The sequence below is a fragment of the Seriola dumerili genome, unplaced genomic scaffold (genome assembly GCF_002260705.1).
Source record: "Seriola dumerili isolate Sdu_G_001 unplaced genomic scaffold, Sdu_1.0 BDQW01000017.1, whole genome shotgun sequence".
Taxonomy (NCBI): domain Eukaryota; kingdom Metazoa; phylum Chordata; class Actinopteri; order Carangiformes; family Carangidae; genus Seriola; species Seriola dumerili.
In genome coordinates, this window is record NW_019174272.1 from 9890170 (window position 1) to 9902536 (window position 12367).

The following is a 12367-nucleotide window of genomic DNA, read 5'->3' on the forward strand; positions in this document are numbered from 1 at the left end:
CGATTTCCTTTAGTGTTCTGACTGCAAATAAAACGACATCATAATATTGTCATGAGTTAATAACTTAATGAAAAGTGAAGTTTATTAAGTTTCCAGGTCAGACAGGCCACAACAAAGCCCCAATACCAAACATGATGGTCATATAGAGTTGTTGTATTGATGCCTGAGCTTCAAGGCAGAAGAGAGGAGCTGCATGAGTGAATTCGTGTCTCCCCAGAGGGTGGAGGCTTTCTGCAAAAGCTGCAGGTTTCCCCTCATCTTCTGTTGTCTCTGCGTCAAATGATGCGTCGGCGCCTTCACTATAAAAGCACCTGTCCTGGCCAGACATCACTCGCATCTCACTCTCTCTCTCACACACACTCTCACCCTCACACACTCCTGAACTCCACACACTCTCCCGTACAGAGCAGTGGGACCGGACACCGCCGTGGTAAAGGAAACATGAGTTACTCCAGCGAAATTTACAACAGCAGCTCCTATCGGAAGATCTTCGGAGATGCCCCCCGATCCGGCCGCGTGGGTCTCGGCAGCAGCAGCAGCCCGTCCCGCCTGCACTCTGCGGGATACCGCAGCAGCCACCGCACCTATGGTTCCCCCTCCGTGATGTCTTCCACCACCTACCGCAGAACAGCGGCGCCCGGCCGCGTCTTCTCCTCCATGCCGGACTCCATGATGGACCTGACCCAGTCCACCGCGGTCACCAACGAGCTCAAGATCATCCGCACCAACGAGAAGGAGCAGCTGCAGGGCCTCAACGACCGCTTCGTGTCCTTCATTGAGAAAGTGCACAACCTGGAGCAGCAGAACAAAGTCCTGGAGGCGGAGGTCACGCTGCTGCGCCAGCGCCACAGCGAGCCATCCCGCCTGCACGAGCTGTACGAGCAGGAGATCCGCGAGCTGCGGGCGCGCGTGGAGGAGCTGACGCACGAGAAGAGCCAGATGCACCTGGACTGCGTGCAGATGAACGAGACGCTGGAGCGCGTGAGGGAGAAGCTGGATGAGGAGACCAGGCTGCGCGAGGAGGCGGAGAACACCCTGAAGGGCTACCGGAAGGACGTGGACGACGCCACACTGGCACGTCTGGAGCTGGAGAAGAAAGTTGAGTCACTGCTGGACGAGATCGCCTTCCTCAGGAAAGTTCATGAGGAGGAGCTCCAGGAGCTGCAGACGTCCCTGCAGGCCACACAGGTACACACCCCACACAGGTACACATCCACACACAGGTAGCCTACACTTCAGGTACACATCCCTCTGGGCTCTGATAACCTGTAGTCTGACAGGTTGTAGAGACAGCTTTGGTCCACTTGTCAGATTTGTTGTCAACCACTAGTTTTCAGTGTCACACTGACACAAACCTCATGATCTTCATACTAAATCAGTTTTACCAAGTCGACATACTCATCATATTACATAATGTTGCTGAGGCTCGTGGACTGACAGTGACAGTATCAAACTTAATGGTGGGCTGTTCCCTGTGTTTTTGAAAGTTTCAGTAGACAAAAACATTCCTATAATACTGCAAATAGTATAATATTCACCAGATGAAAGTACTGACTTGTTACAGATTACCTAATACACTGTTAATAATAGCTACTTGGTCAAATACACAGTCCACCATGACCACCGTTTCTATAGGCTACTACATGGATAGTCTAAAAAAGTCTTAAAACAGTCTTGAGCTGTTTCTGTTTGTCCGACCAGCTGCGTCCTCATCAAACTTAACATTGCGCACTGGATAATTGATGGCACTGCAGTTCCGTTTCAGCACCGCGCGCTGTCCCTCCCTCCCTCCCTCCCTCCCCCCTCTCTCCCGCCCCTCTCAGAAAATCTGTGGTCTCGAGAGTCCCTGCAACGTCCCGCCGAGCGATCAATCAGTCACGGCTGCTTGCAAAACTTTCAAGATTGAGTTTGCCTCAGTCATTACATGTTCAGGCTCAAACAGTGTGTCCCCTTTTTTCGACAGTAAGTTCATGTCGTCGTTGCTGTTTAGTTTAAAGTATGTGGGCGTCATGTTCCCCTCAAATAAAAATACTCTTAGTGCAACAAGGTCATTGTAAGAGAAGGGAAGCTACTGCAAACTCCGCCCTTATCCAAATAATACTGTGGGTGTGATGGTGGTGTTTTTATTAGAGGAGGTGAGGAAGGGGTGCAGAGAGGGGAGGGCGGGAGAAAAATGCGGAGAAATAGCGCATAATCTAAGGGTGTGGTCGTCCTCAGAGGGAGCAGGGGGGACAAACCCTGTGAGGAACACCTAGCATCAAGCTGAACTGTTTTAACAGCAGTATAACAGAGGGAATACTGTCAGAGCTTAACCCAAAAAGTTTTAGTATGCCATCAATAACACTGACTTCTGTTACAATACACAAGCTGCTGGAGTTTATATGGAGCTGTTAGTTATGTAAGATCATCATGTTGCAGATGGAGCAAACAGAAACAGAGAAACAAAGATTCTGGGGTGGGCAGGCAGCTTTCACTGCAACTTTGAGCAGAGATCAATTCACTGAATGCTCAGTGGCATTAAGTAAGTCATGCGTTTGAGTGATGGTTGCTGGGTAGATTTCTCCAGGGCTTCCCTGCAGGGAATATTTTTGCCATGTAAGCTATTGACAGCACAGCTTTCTCCCTCCTTCAGAGGAGCAGAGTCAGCAGTTGATTAATCAGTCCTGCAGCAGTCTCGTTCACCGGACTGCAACTCAGCTCATCAACACATTGCTCATCTTTTACGTACGTGTGTGTCACCAGAGGCAGCACAGTGTGACAGAAAACACAGTGTGTATTGAACACAGCGGGTAATAACAGAAAAAAACAGCATTCACCAGTGGACAGCAGTTTAATTATGAGTTTAGTTTAGTTTTTTGAGAGGCTTTTTGTCATAATGATGTTTAGAAGATAGACACATGTTAATCTCTCCATGACAAGCAGAACAGAGAAGCAGGTTTTCCCATTTGAACCAATAATTTGATGATGTTCTGGTCACCAAATGCTTGTCTGACCAATCCTACACATTACTTTGGTCACCTTTACCTTACATAAACTTTAATAAAACCCCAAATTATAGAAAATTTTCACCTGGGTAAAAGGTTAAATATTAAAAAAGTGACTCAGAATACAACAACAAAAAACACATTCAAACACAATCAGTTTCACATCTTACTGCTTTTTTACAGACAAAATCCCTGTCTATGAACTAAGACCTACTGCCTTCTCTTATGTCCAGGTGTCAGTGGAGATGGACATGAGTAAACCGGACCTGGCCGCCGCCCTGAAGGACATCCGGGCTCAGTACGAGAACCTGTCCGCCAGGAACCAGGTCCAGGCAGAGGAGTGGTACCGCTCCAAGTTTGCCAGCGTGACCGAGGCGGCTGCCCGCAACCAGGACGCCATCAAGCATTCCAAGGAGGAGCTTAGTGAGTACCGCAGGCAGGTGCAGGCCCGCACCTTGGAGATCGAGGCCCTCAGGGGCCACAACGAGGCTCTGGAGAGGCAGATTGCCGAGATGGAGGATCGCCATAACAATGAAGTTGGTGAGATGCAGGTATGTAAATGATATGGGGTAGTAAGTTTTTGATTGTTTTTTCTAATTCTATTTATTCAATCTTTATTTAACCAGGTAAATCCCACTAAAGGTGGAAACCTGATCAAGACAGAAAGAAAAAAATTGCAAAAATCAGGCAACAGATAAAACTAAAACCAGTTAATAAGGAGATGAGGCCAGAGTTATCACACTCATCAGTCGAACTCTGTGGACTCTCCGCAGGGTGGACACTGATGAAGGACACAACCTGGGATGTCTAATTAAAGATATCTTTTATGAATCACTTTCATATTAAAAATGAATGCAGCCCTTCTTCAGCGTGACAGCACACAAATTAAAATCTTTTCTTAGATGTTTATCAGCACATTTTTAATCTATCTCTTTTCATGACTCCTGGACAGAATAATTATATTTCATAACGGGATCGTTTGTGTGTGTGTGTGTGTGTGTGTGTGTGTGTGTGTGTGTGTGTGTGTGTGTGTGTGTGTGCGTAGGACACCATCCAGCAGCTGGAGGCTGCTCTGCGCAGCACCAAGGGAGAGATGTCCCGTCATCTGCGTGAGTACCAGGACCTGCTGAACGTCAAGATGGCGCTGGACATTGAGATCGCTGCCTACAGGTTAGAGCTGCATTACATACAACACAGCAATCATCAGTTAGAGGACTCACCTATGTTAGTTTTTAAATCGTGTAATACCAGGTATCATCCCTTATTTTGCTTATTTTAAACATTTATATGAAGAATAACAAGAATAAGTTCATGAATGATGAATATTGAAAGAATAATAGTTATTCTTTTATTGTGCATTTTGTTTTTCTTCATCTTTTTGAAGTTCAGTGGATCCAATACCATAAAATGCAAAATTCCTGATAAGAAATTAATTTTCTTTTTAGTTGTTGAAAGTTTGATTTTCAGGTTCAAGTTTTCAGTTAATATTTTATTCATGCATGTCTTAGAAAATGCTGTCAACATAACAATGAGCTTCACTTCCACTCTGACATTTATTTCAAGCATTTTTAAAATAAACTCGTATTGGGAGAGCAGTGGCCTAGTTTTCAAGACACATGGTGTATGACAGCAACGTTTGATTCTGGCCGCAGACCTTTGTTTCATGTTCCTGTCACCACACAATTCCTGCATCTGAACTGTGAAAAGCCAAAATGCCAAAAAAAAAAAATCTCTCAAATTAAGAAATTAAATCATTTACCATTTGTTTAAAATGCTTTTACACAGAGGAATCAACCCTTTTCCCACTGCAACAGATCAAAGTAACTGAAAGCTGACAATAACCTAATCCGCATGTTCTGGGCAGATATACAGAAACAGACAGCAGAGGTGCTGCCACTGATACACCAGTGACATTAGATCCCCCAGCAGAGACATACTCAGATAATAATAGAAACGAAACCAGACTAGAAGGTCGTCATCTCTGTCCCCTGTCTCTCTCTCTCTCTCTCTCTCTGTCTCCCTCTCTCCTTTTCTATCTCTCTCACTCTCTGTCTGTACAGGAAGCTGCTGGAAGGCGAGGAGTGCCGCCTCAGCTCTGTTGGTGGAGCCATGGTCCAGTCGGGCTACCCCGGCTTCTCCTACATGTCAGCCCGAACCTACACCCTGGGCGCCTACAGGAAGTCCAGTGCCAAGCCTGAGGAGGAGGAAGAGGAGGCAGAAGAGGAGGAGAAGGAGGAGGAGGAGGGAGAGGAGGGAGAGGATGAGGGAGAAGAGGGAGATGAGGGAGACGAGGGAGAAGAGGGAGAGGAGGGAGATGACCAGGACGAGGGCGAGGAGGAGGAGGAAGAGGAGGAGGAAGAGGAGGAGAAGCCAAAGGAGAAAGAGGAGAAGGAGAAGGAGAAGAAGAGCCCTACCGGCAAGACCAGCAAGAGCTAAACTGCTTGTGTCATCATCATCATCATCATCATCATCATCAATAACACATTCCACCTCCCACCAATCACTCGTATGGATCTGGTTACTGATCACATCATCTGTCTCACTCACACACACACACACACACACACACACACACACACACACACACACACACACACTCTTCTGCATACTCCAGATGCCTCACTCACACCTTCTGTGTTTTCTGTCTCTGTTTGCTCTGTAACTCAGAAGTGATTAGTTCAAAGCGTATTAGACAGAGAAGGAGCTTTAGGAGGGAGTAGATGTCTTACAAAGGCAGACGGGTTCAAAACGTCATGATTTTACATCACATCAGTGCAGACAGACGTGCGGAAAGCTGAGCATGATGCCACCAAGTCTCATAATGATTTCTCCTCACACAAGCAACAGTAAATGTGCCATCGACGATCAATATTCACAGTAAGAGCAATCAATAATACCTTGAAAGTAACAATTACGTCAGCACACAGACTTTAAGATAAATGCACAGATCTTGGAGCATGTGAAACAGCAAGTCCAACTTTTACGGTGCTAATGATTTTTACATTTAAAAGTTGGGGAGTGAAGATTTTATCGCAGAACAAAGCTCCACCAGCTCAAAATGTCGGGATGTTTAACGGAACAAAAAGCTTCTATTTGAACTGTAAGTCAGACCCCACCTTTTAACATACAGTAGCAGGCGAGTGCTTTCCACTCCCCTCTTTTCTTCAACTCCTCTCCATTACTCTCCACTTAGTTCTACATCTCATCCCACCACGACAAAATGAAATGTACCACTAACCATTTCTAGCCCCTCTCCCATTCTGTTTTGTTCCCTGCAGCGTCACAGCACGGCAATAACGGCAACTCGGAGCTCAGAAAAACTGTATATACAAATGTGTTGGGAGGGTGGGTGGTATTTTCAGTGGCTGGGAGGGAGGAGTGCTGCAGCTTCTCCACCAGGAAGTGCATCTTTGGGAATGAAAAGTATAGAGTTTAAATTGCTGCTATATATATAAATATATATATTTTGGGAATATGAATTATCCCCCCCTTTGATTGATTCATTTGTCAAGGAATTTCTCACCTGTCAATGTTAAGTATCTATAATTAAATCCACTTCTTTACTTTATTTCCCTTCATTTTCAAAGAAAACCAACCCTTATTATTCTTTCTCCTCCTCCACAAACATGGTGGTGCTTTTGTTTAATTTAGCTTGACACAGGAAACAAGGTGGAGGTGAGCGTGGCTGTCGGTGTCAGTACAGCTGGCGGTGACACTGACAGCCCTCAGCTCAGACTGCAAGTGGCAGGTGGGGCACATGTCGCTGGGGTCATGGTTATATGGTACAGAGTCGCATATAAGGGCTATTTTCCCCATAACTCGTTCTATCACTTTGCCCTGAACTGTCTGCATCGCCATCGTTCATCATTTCACCCCCGTTTGATTTTTTTTCTTGACAAATGAATCGACCAACAGGCATGAATGCATGGCCTGACTCTTGGAGCTTGAATATCTAAAGGATGGGGTAGATTTTTTTGCTTGTTGTGTGTTCAGTTAAAAAAAAAATAAAAATAAAATTGCCTTAACCATGACTGAAAGTTAAAATAAAACATGATTTCACCTGCATCTCACTTGTTTCTGGGGAGGCTGAGGAGTGCTAACACTTTCCAGACCGTTCTGCTATACAACTGTGACTGTATGTGCTGCTATCTCATGCAGTGATATTCCTCTCAAAGCCAAATAAAAACATTTATTAACCAAACATTCACCGTATCTCTGTGTCATCAATGTCATTGGTAAAAATTTGAATTATTACAATATTCTTCCACTACTATAATGGACATAATTAAAAAACACAAAAGATACATTGATTTTCAAAATATTCATCAGAATCAGAATCAGAATAGAGGGGGAATTAGATTAGGTTAACGTTGCTCCCTCAGCAAAGAAAAGAAAATAGGAAGTAGATTACAAAGGTAAAGATAAAAAGATGAAGCTAAAAGATAATCATAAAATACAATCATCAAATATAGAAATAATTATGCTATAATATATAAATAACAAATAGAAATATGTAAGGCTATGTGTAAAAAATTGCACTTGTCTGAAGCGTCAGAATTGCACAGTTCATATAGTTTAATAAGTAAATAAATAAATAAATCATGACGTGACGTCAGACACCCTATGAAAGTTAATATGTAGCGATTAACTAATGTATTTATTAAGAAGCAGCGTGAGACTATGTGACAGTGTTGATTTTCCATATGTGTTCAGTGCTTGCAATGGAAGCTAAAAATGCCCATGGATTGAATATAGTGTAATGAAGTGTAATAATGTCGAGTTTGTATATAAAATAAACCATGAAGGGTAAAAGTGTGTGTGAGTGGAGTCTCTTTGTATTCACACTGTTGTACTAAAACGCTGACAATAACAACTTATACATTTTAAGGGCTGAAAGTTATAGAATATGATGTTGGTCTTTACAGAAAAAGGTGACTGACATGATGATGAAGTCCCCAAGAAAACATATGTTCATACCTGATACTGCCCACAGCCTAAGTCACCTATTCATATATAAGGGCACAAGCACCTGGAGCCTATCCCAGCATGCCTTTGGGTTCATTACCATGGACAGATACAACTTTACATCCTGGAAATTTAAAGCTTCCAGTTCAGTTATTTTCAACATTCACACATCATCCTCTTACTATTCAACTCAAAAGCTTCCATCCCACACACTTCACCTGATGCTACAACTGCCGACAGCTACATTTTCACTGTCAGTGCTCACACTTCATCTGACATTTCTACTTTCATTCCTTAACCATCAAAATTACGCTGCAGCTGCTTTCATTATATTTTGTCTGATTGCAGCTCTGCTTATTTCAGTCGGTGCATTTTAACCAACATGTCCGTTTTTTTCCATATAACCTTCAACTGACAAATGAATGGCTTTCATTGTTTAAACCTCAATCATGCAAACCCTGCTAAACATACTCATGAAGTGACACTTAAACTCATTTAAGTGCTTCAGCTGTTTAGTTTTGACGTGTGTCGTTGTGAGAGGATAATTCAGTGATGCACCTCGATGCATCAAAATACGTGATTGTACAAAAAGGCAGCAACTTTGGGTTATTACAGCTTGTTCCCACATTGGCTCATCCCAGCTACTGTGTGTTGATCTTCTCTTCATACTGATCATCCAGAGTGTAAGAGCATGACACATCAAACTGGACTAGAGCCTGCCACCACTGCAGGGAGTGTGGCTGTAAATGCCGCTTGGAAAGGGATCTAATGGCACCACAGTGGGCCGAGGTGATGGTACTACAAGAGGTGATGGCACAGTCAGACCAGATCTGGAACAGTTGAAGCTACGTGCTTTGCTCAAAGGCACCTTGACAGCGTTTGTTATGGGAAGAGGTGTGTAGTTATTTACTTTCATTTCTACAAATCTAATACAAACTGTGAGCCTCCAGTCACAAGCCAGGCTGCCCTCTTAGTCTTCAGGCTGCAATCGATACCTTGTCATTAAAGGGCGGAGCTGCATAATGTCTGCTGGGTGTTACTATTGGCTCAGCTTCTGCCTGCCTGCACCGAGAGGTGAAAGATGGAGGCGGCTAAGATGGATGGCAGTTGCCAACGTTGGCCCACCAGCACAGCTGTCACCAGCAAGAACTTCATCACAGCCTCGGACTGTTTGTCCTGTGTGTGTGTGTGTGTGTGTGTGTGTGTGTGTGTGTGTGTGTGTGTGTGTGTGTGTGTGTTGTAGGGAGAATCAGCACAGTGGCAAAAACATTATTATAGCACTAACAGACAATCAATAAAAGTGTCAGAGAAGCAGGAGGAAAGTAGAGAGGACAAATGGTTCTGACAACAAACAGGAGATGAAAAGGACACGTGAGTTTCATTTCAGGAAAAGAAAAGGCAACATGATACAGCAAAGTAAAAGACAAGAGCTGCAAAATCATCTGTGGATGTGCTGAGGACAATCAATAATACTGAAGTAGAGATAACGATATATCCACTTGTACTATCTGCACATCTTTTAGTATATCTCCCAGGGTGGCATAGTGGTGCAGTGGTTAGTACTGTGACCTCACAGCAAGACGGTTCTGGGTTTGAACCTGCATGTTGTCCTCAAGCCTGTGTGGGTTTCCTCTGGGTACTCCGGCTTCCTCCCACAATGCCATGCAGGTTAATTGGTGACTTTAAATTGCCCATAGATGTGAATGTGGGTGTGATTGGTTGTTTGTCTCTATATGTCAGCCCTGTGATAGACTGATGACCTAATCAGGGTGTACCCCGCCCTGTCCAGTGTCAGCTGGGATTGACTCCAGCCCCCCTGAGACACTAAAAGGATAAGTAGTAAAGCGAATTAATGGTTGAATGAATGAATGAATTGATTAGTCAAGAGTATATTTCTTGTCTGACACACACTGACCAGCTGCTCTGTATCTGCAGAGAGGGTTAAGTTCATTTTTGAATATCATTAATAGCATGATTGAGTAGCTGTGTACAACTCAGGGAACACTAAGCCATAGTTTAGCGTTAAATTTCTTAAAACAAAATGATATGACACATCATTCAAATTAAAGGTTGTGGTATTTACTATCAGCAGCTATAGCATTAAGTATGATGTCATAGGAAATATACTGATATTTAGGGAAATGATCTTGATCGCTTTCTTGTTGATGAGAAGATCGATACAACTCTCATATCTATGAAGCTACAGCCAGCAGCTTGTTAGCTTAGCTTGTGGTTTTACCATAAAGGGATTCGTGAGGGTGTTAATGGGCCTGGACTCTTGTCATCACTGTGAGGTTGGGTTTGGGAGACTGGCTAAGAAATAATCTGGCTCATAGCAACCTGTAAAACCTCTAAGTGTTGTGATTACACTGTTTTTCGTACTGATTAAACAGTTATTTAGCGATCTTTCCAGGTGCTGCAGGTGGGTGGGTTTTGTTACTTCTGGACGCCTCGGTAAAACAGAGAACAAGCTTGTTTCCTTCAGATGATACATCATTCAAACGGAAGACTGTGGTGTACACAGCTTTGGCCATAACTGTAAATCAATACAGTTAAAGAGGAACCTAACACTGCCTGAAAACCTGGTTTTTGCTGAGCTGTACTGGTTTAACTTCTCACCTTGCTGCAGTGATGTACAGGTGTAAACCAGGACATCACTGCTGGGTTTGGTTACAGAGAACACCTCCGACCAAGCCCAGACAGCAAAACAGTGCTTTTGTTATTCTTAAGTTATTCTTAAACATATTTTAAGACATATACCATGTAACTCCAAAGCTCCTCCTCAGACCCTCCTCTCTCTGCATGCTGGACTCAGTATGACTGATGCTCTGTCTTTCCTCAGTGACATGAGGAGAGTTATGACTCAGCATGGACCTCTGTGGTGGGGTGTCAGACAGGGAGTGTGTCAGAGGGCAGATTTATTGAAAATTCAAGAGTCCGATCAATCCCACAGCTCTGCGGGCCCGCGGCCTGCCGCTGGCTGGACCGTGGAATCGTCCTTGATTTGGCCACGCTGCTGCTGTGTGCGTGCCGGGCTCTGCTGTCAGCAGATTCTGTTGTTGTGGAGGTGCATGCATAATTGAACTGCTCTCCTCCTCCTCCTCCTCCTCCTCCACTGCACCCCCGAGACCCTTCCAGATAAAGCAATAAATACTCAACCTCAGCATTTAACAACCACCCTTCCCTGTTCCTGCTGCTGGGAGTCCACAACCATATAATTACATTTTCTCTTTTAAGTGAGTTAAACACACAGATACTGGCAAACACACTCGTCAGTGACCTTGCCATCTCAAACGCTGACATCCTGAGTGAGCACTGGTTGTGAGGGTTTCTTGGACTTATATATATATTATATAATATAATAATTATATAATAATAGTTTTCAGTTTGCACAAAGTAGGAATGGACAAAGCTTGTGCTAAAAGTTTGCATTTTACACTAGAGAACACTTGACAAAGCTGCTGTGTGTCAGCTGTGTATCAGTTTCCAGCTCATTTCCAGTTCAAGGATCAGGCTTTTCATTCATTGTTGCTCTCTGTCTCGTCCTTCCCCTCTCTGTCTCCCCTCATCCTTCTGTCTTTTTCTCTCTGTGTGTCTCTCTCTCCCCCTCTCTCTCTCCCTGTAGTCCATTGCTATATATAGACTTCTGCATTGCAGATGTCCCAGAGCCCTGCAGTTTTGGAGGAGCTGCTGAGGAGTCCCAGCCAAAACCCTGGCTGCCTGACACACACAGAGTGCAGGCGAGCAGAATCATCAGACTGACTGTGCACCACAGGTTGGGGCAGCTGAACCATGACAGGACTGTACACAGTATCAGTGTACATGTGCCGTATGCTGTGCAGAATGACTGAGCAACGTCCGCGGCATCAACACTGCGGCAAGGATGAAGTGCCCCCCACAGAATGGAGTCAAAAGCACTGCAGTCATAATCTTTGGGTGGGTGGGTGGGTGAGTGAGCGGTTGGGTATTTTTGTTGTCATGCTAATTTTTCTCAACTGTTTTCTTTCTGCTCTTAAAGTCTTGTTTTTAAAAGAACTGCTGGGTGATGGTTCAAAGTTTTCGAAAGCTTTACATGTGTTAAAACTTCAAGGATGGAGAGTGAATAATCACACCTTCAGAAACAGTACCAATCACTGTTTATTCCAAAACATGTTTGTTCCTTATGTAAGTCATGACAAATAACTGTAGTTAATTATTTAAATGTCAGTTGGGAACATATATCGAAATAATTCCAATTAAAACTATAAAAATAATAAATTTAGTGATGTGACTTCATCAAATAAGTTACAATATTTAAAGAAAATTTGTGGAAGCTTGGCATAAATACAGCAAAGCCAGAACACCTATAGAGTAACAGAAAAAACAATTAAATATTCCTTACATGCAACATCAGTTTAGTTTTATAAAAATGACAGAAA

General features: G+C 43.8%; 1 protein-coding gene across 1 annotated transcript; it reads left to right on the forward strand.

Moving 5' to 3' along the window:
• The first annotated feature begins 359 nt into the window (after positions 1-359).
• LOC111230058 (low molecular weight neuronal intermediate filament-like) lies at positions 360-5442 on the forward strand. The gene is made up of 4 exons (XM_022756620.1): positions 360-1188; positions 3218-3535; positions 4030-4154; positions 5045-5442. Exons 1-4 carry the CDS (start codon positions 442-444, stop codon positions 5418-5420), a joined length of 1566 nt encoding a protein of 521 aa, XP_022612341.1. The 5' UTR covers positions 360-441; the 3' UTR covers positions 5421-5442.
• The last annotated feature ends 6925 nt before the right edge of the window (positions 5443-12367 follow it).